The 13499-nt window shown below is 39.1% G+C and overlaps 1 protein-coding gene across 1 annotated transcript; it reads left to right on the plus strand.

Annotated features, from left to right (window-relative positions):
- Window positions 1-3218: 3218 nt before the first annotated feature.
- Window positions 3219-12982, plus strand: LOC149023044 (RPM1-interacting protein 4-like). Its single transcript, XM_089150907.1, has 4 exons — window positions 3219-3677; window positions 11419-11946; window positions 12179-12370; window positions 12471-12982. The coding sequence occupies exons 1-4, from the start codon at window positions 3672-3674 to the stop codon at window positions 12501-12503; spliced, it is 759 nt and encodes a 252-aa protein (XP_089007033.1). The 5' UTR covers window positions 3219-3671; the 3' UTR covers window positions 12504-12982.
- The last annotated feature ends 517 nt before the right edge of the window (window positions 12983-13499 follow it).

Here is a 13499-nt window from a genome sequence, read left to right on the forward strand (position 1 = left end):
TCCCCTCACATATAAAGTTATTAATTCTAAAAACATTAGAACTCTTTTACATGGATTTTTTTTTTTTTTGAGGAATTGAAATTTGTGTGACCAACTTATATATGTATACCTGATTAGATCTTAGGAGGGTAATTTTTTATATATAATTTAAATATAAGGCAGGACTTCGTTTATAGCCCGGAGGAGATTTAAACCCTTGATTTTGTAATTATGAAACATTAGTCTTATCAATTGAACAACCCCTCGAGGTTCCTTTATATGGATGTTAAAGACATTTCATTTTTTGAAAGTTGAAACATGTTGATCTACCCAAGGGAACCATTCACTTAAAAAGAAAAAGAAACACTTCTTATCGTATAGCATCAAAAGTTGATTTGAATTAAAAAAAGTTCAAAAGTTGATCTGGTCTTTGCTAGTGATGCGTCCAAAATCTGCTCAGCCCTTGGATCTCCACGTGATGTCCTGCAAAACGAAAGCGTCAGATGTGGCCCGACCGCTGGGGTCGGGAGTCCACCTCCGAAGGCTAAGTCAATTGATGAACTTAATCACAAACGGCTCTGCTAGAAGCACAGAGTTAATGAATGAAGAAACGGGAAAGGTGATCTAGATAGCAGAACGCTGATAGTTTAGGTCTATCAGTATGTATCTGAACCTGAGTCTTAGATAGTATTCTTTTTGATCGATTGATCCCTTGATCCCTCTCCCACCTTGTATGGTAGTGAGGTTTATATAGAGTGTACCTTCGAATCTCCTTCGTTGGATGCACTCGAGCCTTCTTCGGGTAGTCGTTAGATCTTTATCAATAAGATCCGTTGAGCGATAGACTTCTACTAGTTTGGGCTAGTAGAGGACTCCTGAGATAACCGTTAGGTTATGCGATAGTTATCCCTTTGATGATGATTATCCGCAGCCGTCAGTTTGAGTCTGCTGTCATCAGGGTGATTACCCTAATCCATAAGTAAGATTAGGGCACGCTTGCAGCCGAATAATCTTTCTTCTTCAGCAAGCCATCTTCTGGATCCGGTTCGCTCGGGAGCTATTCGGTTTTCTCCGTCTCAACCGGGTTTTTCGAGGGTCGGACCAGGTATGAACCCGGTCAGATCATAAACTCTCCATATCAGCTAGCTTACAAACTCATGAAAGAAAAAAGCTAACTTACAAACTCACGAAAGAAAAAGCTGAAGCTACAGGATGATGACAGGTGTAATCTTTGTCTAGAGGAGAAAGAAGATGAAATTCATGTGTTCCGTGATTGCAAACTGGCGAGAGGAATTTGGAACAGCGCAACCAAGCGTGGTTCTTTTGTTGTGATCGGCATGAATGGCTAAGTGTGAATTTGGGTGGACATGCAACGAAATCGTCTACTAAGTGGGCGGAAAAATTTGGATGTATTGTATATTTTTTATGGGGTTGGAGGAATAAAGACGTTCATGATGAAGCTTATATTAGACCTGAAAACAGGTTAATGCTATTATACAGGATTATTATGTGATGTTAATAATGCTTGGGAGTCAAGTAGAATAGTTGCTCTCCACCCTTTGCAGGAAAGAGGCGACGGGGTTGGATGTGTCCTCATAGAAGATGGTTCTAGTGCAATACTAACGCATCGATGAGCACTCAGGATAATATTACCCAGTTAGGGGCTATTATTCGTGATCAAGACGGCACATTTTGGGCTGGTTTTGCAAAGAAAGAGAGACTGTGTGAGGTTTTGGAAGCAACTAACGACTAAAGAAGGACTATGATTTGCTCTTGACATGGGAGCATGGCCAGTTCAAATGGAGACGGATTCTCAAAGGCAGCTACTATGCTCGAATATCAATAATGGATCTAAGGAAATATCAATTCTTAGTAACTTCTATTCGGCAGCTAGTGGCAAGGGGCCATGTTAAATTTTCCTATGTAGGAAGACTAGATAATGGAGCAGCAGATTGGGCTTCGAGAATGAGGCTTGAAACAGGCGTCATCGTGGTTACTTTCCAAGACCCACCCCAAGACTTGGAGGCAATTTTAAAGTTAGAAGCTTTGACTGAGTCGTTGTAATGTTTTATTCTTCTCTTCGGGTCTTTGTGATCCCATTTTTGTACAAAAATAAAATAAATAAATAATATATATACTTTATTTAAAAAAAACCATAAAACATGTTAGAGTCAATTCCTTGTGATTTTGGATTGGGGACTTCATGATCCTCACCTGGTCTATGGTGTCCACTCTTTATCCTTTACGAACCATCACACTAAATATAAAGTGAAGCACACATAATAGATTAGCTAATGCTAATTGATCCTCTTTGTTGGCAGTCCTAGGATCAAATCTAATGGATAGCAAACATCATTGTTAAAATTCAAATTAAAGTTAAAAAATATTGTTATAAATTATATAAATATTTTAATGATTTATTCATAAGAAATGAAAAAAAGAATTATTCTAAATTTTTTATTTTCATTCTCATAAAAGTTAAAATACATAGATAACAAAGATTATGAAATTAGTTTAGTGAAAAGAAAGGTACTATAAAAAAAATTCAAATTGATTAATAAAAAACTTATGATTGATAATTAGAATGTAGAGTAAATTATTTTTTAACAAACTTGAAAGCTGAAGAAAATAATTGGATATTTTAGGTCAAAACTTTTATTAGGTGAGAAAAAATATTGAAATAGATGATAAGTAAATATTTTTAAAATTAAAATTTATTAAGATATATTTTTTAAACAACCTTATCAAATAAATATTTATTAATGTAGTAAATATTTTTAAAATTAAAATTCATTAAGATAAAATTTTTTTAAACAACTTCATCAAATAAATGTTTTTTAATATAGTAAATGAATGACTTTTTTTTTTTTTTTTTTTGTGAAACCGAGGTAAAAATTAGTTGAACTCTTAGTGAAGACATCCGAATGTGGTTAGTATATATATACCCATTTTTCATGCAAAACTAAGGCAAATCTTATATCAAACAAATATATAAAAAATTATATCTGCTTTGTCAGAAAAAAAAATCTGAAAAAAAAATCAAAAAATTGATGATAAATGAATTTATCCAATAACCTTATGAAATATTTTTTTATATATTTTGCCGGTACCAGAGCCTCCCAGTGGGCTCCAAGAAAACGTGGAACGCTGAACAAGATAATTAAATTATTAATAAAAATAAGGAGAAAAATAGTTTATTGAGAGCCGCCATTAAATTAGCACCAACCGAATGTATTTGCAGTCCAGTCATCAGATTCGTCACTGCAAACTTAAAATCAAGACAGACAGAGTGAGAGAGAGAATGGGGTGCTTCAAGCAAGCTTAGAGAGAGAGAGAGAGAGAGAGAGAGAGAGAGAGACTGTAGATACAGATAAGCAATAACGTTGAAGGTTATGGTGAGAGGGACTTGTGGAAGAGACGAGAAAGAGGTGTGAGGGGTCCAAAGGTCAAACAGAAAAAAAGTTACCGGTGGCGCCGGTGAATAGGTCGGATGGGTTTTCTTTCTTTCGTTGGGTTTTCCAATTCCATGCTGCTGCTGCTGCTGCTGCGGAAGGAAAGATCTTAAGATATTCAGAATCTTGTTATGCTGGATTTTTGAACTTACTAGCCACCAGAAAACTTTAATATTTTGGAAGAGTTGTTTTGCTTTTGCTGCTATTTCTAGCTTCTTTTCCGACTTCGGTTCAAGGGAAATGGCGGTAAGTTTACGTTACTTTGTTTGATCTTGTTTGGCTGGAGCTCTGTCTCTCCAATCTTGTGTTTTTGGAGTTGTTTCTGTTAGATTATTGTGGTGTTGAAACTGATATACTTTATATTAGATTCTGTAGTCTTTCTCTTGGGGTCTGCTAATGCTAAAGAAGCTTTATCCATGGTCTGTTTTGGGTTGTCATCTGTTGGATTCTAACACTTTTATTTAACAAGTAAGAAAGATTGATCATATTGGTTTTATATATGTCTCGAATTTGAGGGGTTAGACGGTGATGTAGACGGATAATTGCATAATCCATATGCCTTTTTCATTTGGAGAGAAAGGGAAGATTGGATCCTTGGGTTGTGTTATGGTTGGAGTAGAAAAAGTTGGGACTTTGGAGTGGTTTAGGGTTTTTTTTTGGGAGGGGAATATGGCATCTGAGTTTGGTCTTGGTTACTTTTCCTGTTTTCTGGTTTGCCGTTTTTAGGTACTGATTCCTGTCTTGGGTTTGATAGAAAAGAAGGATTCAGGGGTATTTTTTTTCTCGTGTTGTTTTTCTTTTTTAAGGTTTGTTGGGGGTTGTGTTGATGTGTTGAGACTTGAGAGAAGCGGGAGAGGAAACTCGGATGGGAAACAGTCGAGGTATTAATGGTGCTGCAACGTTAAAGCCCATTTGCTACTTTATTGGGACTTACTATTTTAAACTTTATGGCGGATATATTTGTTAACTTGCCCTTCGGGTTTATGGATATGTCTGTGGATTAGTTTTTTCGGTTGGAGCTTGTTGATGGGATTTTCATTGGTCGAGCAAGTCTTCATTTTTATGGAAGTGAATAAATTTTTGCATTTATTTGGTCTTCTCTGTGTGGGTTTCTGCCAGTAAATTCACCTAATTATGTTTGACATAGAGAAATATAAAGAGAGAAGTTTAAGGGTTGAGGGGGAAAAAAAAGAAAAGGAAAGAACAGGGGAGCAGCAAGCCAGTGCTGTCAGACTTGGACAGTGATTAATCTTAGGTAGATTTAAACAAAACCAAGAATTACATTTAAATCCAATTAAGCAAGCACCATATCTCAAATCAATTAAATGCAGAAATTAGGATTTTTTTGATGGAATAAAATCTGATGTGAGATATGTTCAATAAACTGCTTGAATGGTCTCCTTGCTGTCCCTGTGATGACTGAAAATCTTGTTTGGATCTGATGCTTAGATCTTTGGGTGAGTTCTAGTGAACCTAGCTGAGAGGGAAAAAGTTTTTTTAGAGCACAAATGTCAAGCAAAAGCTCCTGTGAGGAACAAGAAGATATATTTGAGGCTGCTTTATATGGAAAGCCCCTCAAAACAATTGGATCAGTGTCATTTTCCTTATTTTTTCCCCCTCTCCCCTCCAAAGGATGATTTTTCCTGAAAAAAGCACAAAACTGAAAAAGTGGTTGAGGGCGTAACTAGTTGAGAATGATGATAATCAAAGAACTATAAATTGTGAAGAATTAGATCTTGGGTTCTTAACCGCAGAGAATAAAGTGATCTGATAAGCACTTTCAAAGTTGTCTGGCTTTTCTCATCAAATTGCTGAATTTCATTGAATCTTTTCTAGGATTTCTATCATAATCTTTTCAGGATGGATGCTTAATCAACAAAAGAAGTGCAATGCAATTCCTCAACCTTCAGCCATGTCTTCAGAATCTTCACTGCGTTATATACCCCAGTCTGATATGTTTGAGGTTTCTCTCTGGTCATGATTCTTCCTTTGAATCTCATCATGAATATGGTTTCTGGACTTGAAGATGAAGGTGTACCTCGTCCCCAAAATCCATCCTTCTCTATGGTATTATGATAGCTTGTAGTTCTTAGGTCTTCCATAACCCAGATCTTACAAAGATCGTTTTGGGTATCCATTTTTTTACAGATGTGACAGATGAGAGAAAACTGATTGGAGGGCAAGAATCCATGTAGCCGACCCCATTTAGTTGGGACAAGGCTTATTGTTGTTGTTGTTGTTGTTGTTGACAGATGAGAGAAAGTAAAGGATCGGGGGGGGGGGGGGGTTTGCAAAGAAGGGTAAGATGGAAACTTTGCCCTTGTCAAAGGCTAGTTTGCTCATTTAGTGGAATAACCTGATGACATTATCTCTTAGTAGGAATCAACTAACAGGGTGGACTAAGCTGATAATATAGCATACAAGTGAGGTTGCTATATGTAATTTTTTTTTAAATGTGTTGCTGACATTATATTTGATAATGTTTGAGGGGTGTTCTTACATGTAGTTTAACCTTTGGTACAGGTGTTTGTAACCAACACTTTTACAGCCTATTACTCCAACTGGACATATTTGTCCATTTCATATCATCTATCAAATTTTCTTGTCTAGGATATTTACTGTAATAATACCTTTCATCTTCTTTCCTCTCTGTTTCTATCTTTATGCCCTCGTCCTCTCCCCTCTTCCTCCAAGTCGAGGTTTCGGTTCTGACTCCCTGTCTCTCCCCCCCCCTCCCCACCATGGGTTTATATCCTGTCAATTTTGGACACCATGCAGTTATATCAAAATCTATTTAGATGTGTGAGATCTATGTTTTTAAATCTGATAGTCCAGAAATAAGACTCATTTTTTTCCTCACTTTTTACCCAACTGTTCTCTGTCCTCTTTCTCGCTCCACTTCTCTCTTGATTTTTTCTCTGCGAATGAATAAGTTGGTTGCAGTATTCCGCTGTGTACTGCTGGAGGTCGCAAAAACTAGCATGACAGAAAGTTAATGATTGTTGTTCGTTATTAGATGGAATGTCTTTTACCCCATATTCTCACCAGTTGGATTGAATCTGAACCACCAAATGCCTGAATTCAACGCTGTCTCCTTCTGTCATACTTGTTCGATCAAACACCAAATAGAATTGTCATCAGTTGACGCTATTTACAATTTCTGAAGATTAAACGTTTTCAAAGAAGCGACTTAGAACTCAAATTAGAACTCCCATGGAAATATGCAACTCTTTCTTGCCAAATTAGTAATGAAAAACAACTCAGAAAATTTTAATTTACATGTAAGTAATTCAGTGGATCATGAAATTGAGAAAAGAAAACAAAAACCAATTCCAGTTGTCAATTTGAAACATGTGTGCACCCAGCCCACCTCCTTCAACCAATTCATCTGTATGCAGAGAAGAATTTGAGAGAAATGAGAGCTGGAACAAGGAGAGAGAGGTGTAAGTGTATAAAGTGAGGGGAAAATGAGTCTTATTTCTGGACATTAGATATAAAATCATGTTTCATGCATCTAAAAAACATTGAGAGGACTGCATGGTGTCAGAAGTTGAAAGGATAAAAATCCACCTACCACTCCATGCACCCAGTCACCTACCCTTGTCCCTCATAAACATGATTTACTGGCAGAATTATGAAACCTCAAACAGATCCACATAGTAAGGAACAATTACAATGTACAGTCCCCAGAAATTAATAGATATTGAGTCATGGAATAGACAAAGTTTTTGGTGGTAAATTTGAAACTACTGCCATCATGGATGGTTGAAGCAATGGTGCAGCAGCAGATTCAGATATGAAACTAACCACTTATTTTACAATATTTCGCTCTGTCCTCTTCGAAGTTTACGGTTTCTGATTATAAATGTACTAATTTGGTTTCAACCACCAAGGTCCTTGCAGCAGGCATCTCTGTCCCCCCCCCCCCCCCCCACCCTCTTGTATTTCTCCCTTCCCCCTTCTTGGTAGCCCAAGTCCTGGTATAATTATGTTCAGGGTCCCCACGGTTCTAATAATGAAATAGAAGCCAAGTATGGGGAAGAAGACCTGTGAACTTCATTTCTCCCGACCTCTGCAAGGCATACAACATGTCTTTGATTTATAACTGTACTCCAGGCATCACTCTCCTAGTTCATAGATTCATGATTGGATCCTTTTGACTTCAAGTCAGTTGGATAGTTGATGTCGCCTTAGGTAACTGAATCCTCTTAGCCAAGATCTTGATCGGAAGTAGCCTTAAGGCTAAACCTTTACGAGCTTGAGGAAAGTCTGTGGAGTACCTGAGGAGGTTTCTTGGGTGTATCTCAAAAGGACTATTATCTGTGGTATTTGATTTAGATGATGAGGTGGATGGGTTCAAATAGTTTCAGATTAAATAGATTAGGTTAGGTTAAGCATGTGAGTTAACAAGAGTTTTCTTATTCAAGGATGAACTAAAAATAACTTGCAGCGATGGGTTTGAAGGACTTATGGATCTAAGAATAGGCTCAAACTTGGGTTACGTCCTCCAAATTAGGTTGAATTTGAATAGTTGGTTTAGGAGTTATGAGATTTCTTGATTTTTGGTCAAGAAACTAGGGTTTCAATCAGGAAAAGATGGACTCTAGGGTTAGGGTTGTCAGAGTGGGCGAACTTGGAGGGATGTAATTACTGATATAGGGATATGATCCCCCACGTTTTGTTGGATTTGAATGGCTAAACTGGAGGATATGGGGATTGTTATTTTTGGATCTTAAGGGAGTCTGAAAAGTTAGGAAAAGGTGATAAGAGGAGGATGGGGATTCGTTCTTGCCTAAACAGTGAAGATCAAGGCACAACTTTGGAAGACTGATTCCATGGTTAGCAGTGGGAATTAGAGTTTCAACTGTAAGCACCATAGTCAACTTCCTATGTTTGACCCACAAGGTAGTTAAAGAGCTTGATCTCCACGAAAGAAGCAAGTTCCTATTAATGATTAATCAATTAGGCTGTAGCTTTAGTCGTCCCCATGGGGATATTAGAAGTCCTAGCTTAAGTCTAAATAGGAAACTAAGCTGTAACCAAGATTGGGAACTAACCCCTACTCAAAAGAGTACTCGAACTACTTGCAAAAACATAGGAACTTGTTCCAACAACTGAAACATCTGTAAATTTTGTTTATTGCAGATAAATACTTAAATGCCCCTGATTTAACAACTTAAATAAAATACTGAAATAAACTTAAATTCATGTACCAGCTTGGTACATAGGTCTTAGGCCCCTAGGACCCTTGCAGGAGGCTGTTAGGACACCAATATTGACGGGTGTACACTGTAGGGGTAGAATACAAGGAGTTATAGTGGATCAATTCCAATAATGGTGAGTAGTTTGTTAGGATTGTTTGGGGGCCTATATTATGGGGAGCAGAGGGACTGTGGAAGGGGGGGGGGAAGGAATGAAATGAGTGTTTAGTGTGGGGAAAGCTTACTTGCAGTGAGGGGAAGATCCTTGGGTTAGGGCCTTAGGGGCAACTTGAATAGGATATTCAGGGATTGGGAAGCCTTGTATTGCAATTTTAATGAGTCATTTGTAGTGTTGAATCAACTAGAGTGCTTCCTTTATATTACTTGTTTATTCCATTCAATTGCATGTGGGGTGTGTGAGATTGAGTGAACTATTGATCGCTGCTGAGAGCTATTGTAGGTTTTCATCCATTTAATCTAGGCTTCGACGGGGGGTTCTTATTGACTGGAATCAGAGCCATCACGATCCCAGGGAGGCATTATGGCGTTGTCTTTGTTCTCCTGTGAAGGGAGAGTGTGGGGATGACTCACGGAAGTCGTGATCTTCTCTTGGGAACACCAGATTGAGGGTGAGCATAAGTTGGGGGTGGCGCTCAAACACATTGAAGGAGGGTTGAAAGTTAACAGGTCAAGTTTCAAGGAAGCCCTGAAAAGGGAGTTCCACAAGGGGAAAGACACGAAACTAGGCTTGGTTGTGGACAGCCACCATATTGGACTTGAGGCTGCTGGTCATGAGGTTGAATTGAGAGCCATGCCGAGAAATGGAGTGTAATGAAATTTGGGCAGTAGGCAGTGGTGCGGCTAGGGTTGCTGCTTGTTGCACTTTGAGAAGAAAGCTTGGAAGAGGCTCAATTGTTCAAACTGTACTTCATAAGCCGGTTTATCGGTTTGGATCAAGCCCTCAAGGCCAAAGACTACATTTTACGGACCCAAGTCAGGTCCATTTGGCTTCCAGCTCCAAGCCCAAGCTCAAGCATGGTCCAGAGGCCCTCTTGTATTAGACCTAAAAGCCACATACTGGACCCTCAAGTATCCTAAGAAATCCCCTTGGGTTGGGACCAGCCAGTTCCATTAGCCCAAAGCCCAGGCCATCCCTTTTTACCCATGGCTGTAAGTATTTGGACTCAACCCATCATGTTATTACCCATTGCTTTAATTATTTCCAGTGCAGCTGGACTAAAGACCAGTTTGAGAACTTGATTGACCTAGGGAATTAATTCAACAGCGGCTCAACTGAACCACTGGTTGAATAAACTGTTTGTCTTCAACCTTTCAAAATCAAGCAGGGGAGATGGGGAACCCTGCCAGGTCAATGAATAGGAGCTGCCAGAAGCTGTCGGTGGTGGCAGAGGCGTTGGCTTGACTCCAACAGTGTTGGTGTGACTTTTCGCTGTCGAAGACGACCTTGGGGTGTTGAATGGCGACAGTGGTTTATCCAGTTATTCTGTTTCCCAGGAAGCTTTTGGGTCTTCCTTGATACAAGGTTGCAAGGGGACCTCATCTTGGGAATTTTCCACTATTGTTGGATGATTTGTGGTACCTTGGTGGTAAAGGCAGCAAAGAATACCAGGGGGCAGTCGTTTTCGAAGTCATCTTGGTATGGGATTTCAAGCAGTAAAATCTGGAATTACAGCTGATCCTCCATGTATGCCAGATGAGATGTGTCATTCTCCAAGATTGGTCGGTATTCTGTCTGCTTGAACAAAAACAGGCTGGATATGTTCATGGACTTTTTGCAGAAGCTCTGAGGATCTCTTTCTGGAAAGGCTTTATTGTTATTAGGCCAATAATGTTGAAGTTCCCTTGGGGGAACCTAGGAAAAGAACCTGTTCTTGTTCTTATAGATCATGCCTCTGTTCTTTCTGACCTTGTTCCTGCTGGATGGACACTCAAGGAAGCAGGCAGGGAAAACCTCTTTGAAGTCAAACTTCAACAGATCGAGGAAGCAGCATCAGCGATCCTTGAAGCAAATGTTAGATCAAAGCAGGAATATTCACCCATTGGAACAACCAACCTAAGTTTGGTTTGCATTACTAATTGGTCTCTGCTATGCACAAATTTTCTCTGTAGGGGTATGTGTGAATTAGCCAATGAATTAGCATGGTTGTGTGGCAAGCATGTGAAGATCAAGCTTCAGACTGGACCTCACGTTGAGGACAATGTTTGATCTCACCTTGGGAAAGGTGAAACGGAAGGAGGGAAGGGAGGTTTCGGGAACCAGAAAGCAAATAGGTAAAAGAGAGTAGATAATGTTGAACTAAGTTGTAGAATTAATACACATTTCCAAGTCTTGCGCCACATCATCTCACAAGGGGCAAACGAGTCCAGTTTCAAATCCTGTCTTGTAACCTTTGCAGTTTGCAATAGATGAACCCTATTGTATTGGGAAAAAGAATGGGTATGATAGCATTATCATATGCTAGCACTCTCATGTCTCTCTTTGTTCCTCTCTTTGAGGAACATGAGAGTCATTTCAAAGGATGGAAGAGAGAAATAGATACATAGGGTGTTAGCAAACCATACACCTAGCATATCTATTCCTCTCCCTTGCTACCATTAGTGACTTATCTTAAATAAAGATAACAACTATTAGATTATTATTATTTTCTATTGACTATTCTACATTGTGTGTGTGTGAGAGTGGAGAACTTGTTCAAGCGTGAGTTTGTATAATGATCATTTTATTATCTTGGGTAGAAATAACAAGGCTTAAATTCTTTTGGCAGCAACGTTCGCATGTACCTAAGTTTGGAAATTGGGAGAATGAAGAGGATGTCCCTTACACAGCTTTTTTTGAGAAGGCAAGAAAGGGCAAGAGTGGCACACAGATGGTAAATCCAAATGACCCTCAAGAATATGCAAATGCAATTTCTGATGATCAGTCCCCAGTTCAAGCTCCTGTATCAAAGACGGGAGCTGAACCTGAGGCAGCAGTGATACCAGGAGCAGTAAGGCCAAAGCATGAGCGCAGGTCAAGCAGGGAAGATGGTGACTTAAGGCGATCAAGTGATTCTCCGGCCCGCCACGATAATGTAGGACGAAGAACTAGTGACTCCAGGACTGGCAGGCCAAGTGGTGGCTCCAGTATTGAACACTCACCCCTCCATCCAAACCAGGCAAGAGTTTCAGCAAAAGGCAGCGGGGTTTCTTCACCCTCCTGGGAAAGAAGGGGTTCGTCTGAACATAACGCCGGCTTAGCTCCTGCCACCCCTGGAAGATCACGGCTGAGATCAGCTACCAAAGCAGATGAAAATGTAACTTCTACCATATTTCTCATCAACTGCATAGACCTTTAATCGAGTTAATGCATTGATTCGCAATAACCAGTAATGGGCAACAGTGTGTGTGTTTTATTGATCTTATTGATCTTATTTATTTATTTGGGTGGTGGGAACAGGTGCATGGTCCAATTAGAATGCCGTCACTTGTGGCACTGTTGGTTAGCTTTTCTTGTGCAGTATTAATATGATCTCTTTTTTTTGGCAGCTTGATAAAGGAGCTGCTGTACCAAAGTTTGGTGAATGGGATGAAAGCAACCCAGCGTCAGCTGATGGGTATACTCACATCTTCAATATAGTGAGAGAGGAGAGGCAGGGTGGGTCGGGAAAGACACCAGGCATGCCATCTGAATCATCTGCACACAATGGTCAACGAGGGAGGAAAAATGATGAACCTACTGTACGTTATTTCTCTTTTTATCCTCGTTCCTGATTTTAGTTGAATCTGCTGATTTGCAATTACTCAGAAATTGACTCTGGACTTCACCTACCTGTTTCAGGGTGGTTGCTGCTTTGGGTGGTGCAGAAAATGATGTTTTGTTTGTTAATGGATGAATATAGCATGTTTGGACCTGTGAATAGCTCTGAAGGCCATCTATAGAGTTTTAGAGAGTGCATTCTTTCACCATACTTGTGAGCTTAAGCTGTGATGATGAACATGAGATTTTTTTCCCTCTGAGAAAAAGCATCTCCTATTTGTACCTCATTCCCCCCTCTTCTTCCTGTTTTTTCAAGTCTTATTTTTCTCCCTTTTTGTACTTATCTATGCCCACATCACATTCTAATTTCCAATTAAAATTGGTAAGAGACGGCATACACAAATTCGTTTATTCCCTTCCTATCTGTTAATGTCAGACTGGGTTCTGTTGTTGATTCATTGTTTATTGTTCTTCACTTTCCCAGTCCACATTTTTCACAACATTCTCTCTTTATTTATTTATTTAATTCTTTTTCCCTGAAAAAAATTCAGCAGAAAAAAAAGTATGTTCATGGGTAAATTTACGTTTGCCATAGGTATTTGTAGCTTTCACCTACAGCTCCATTTCCATCTAAAAGACAGGTATTTGTATTAACGAATGGAGGATCTAGATTCCACCAAGGCTTCAAACAGAAGGAAGAAACCCGTACTTTGGAATAAAGGGTAAATATCCCATGGTAATACTAACTGATATGGATCCATATGGATGCAACAGATATAATACATATTGATACGTCTCTTTATTTGATCTACGGATGATATGTATCTTAAGATCACATTGATTGATGCGATACTTGATGTTGATTCTTCAAACCTGGCTCAGCAAAAGGCAGGAGTATCCATTTTGTAAATGCTGCTGCAACTGCTCCATGTTCCCCTTAGGCTGTGTTTGTTTGCTGGAATAAAAGTGGGGTGGGAAAATTTTTGAAAAAAACAAACTTTTCATACTTTTCCTTTAAATCCTAGAAGTGTAGATTGTTTGGTCTCTTGGGTTGGAAAAGTTAAAGAAATTTTCCTTAAATTAAGAAAACTTGTCTGGTGGGATGGTAAC

This window comes from Hakea prostrata, chromosome 3, assembly GCF_041222555.1.
Source record: "Hakea prostrata isolate BN-2017 chromosome 3, UWA_Hpros_2, whole genome shotgun sequence".
Classification (NCBI taxonomy): domain Eukaryota; kingdom Viridiplantae; phylum Streptophyta; class Magnoliopsida; order Proteales; family Proteaceae; genus Hakea; species Hakea prostrata.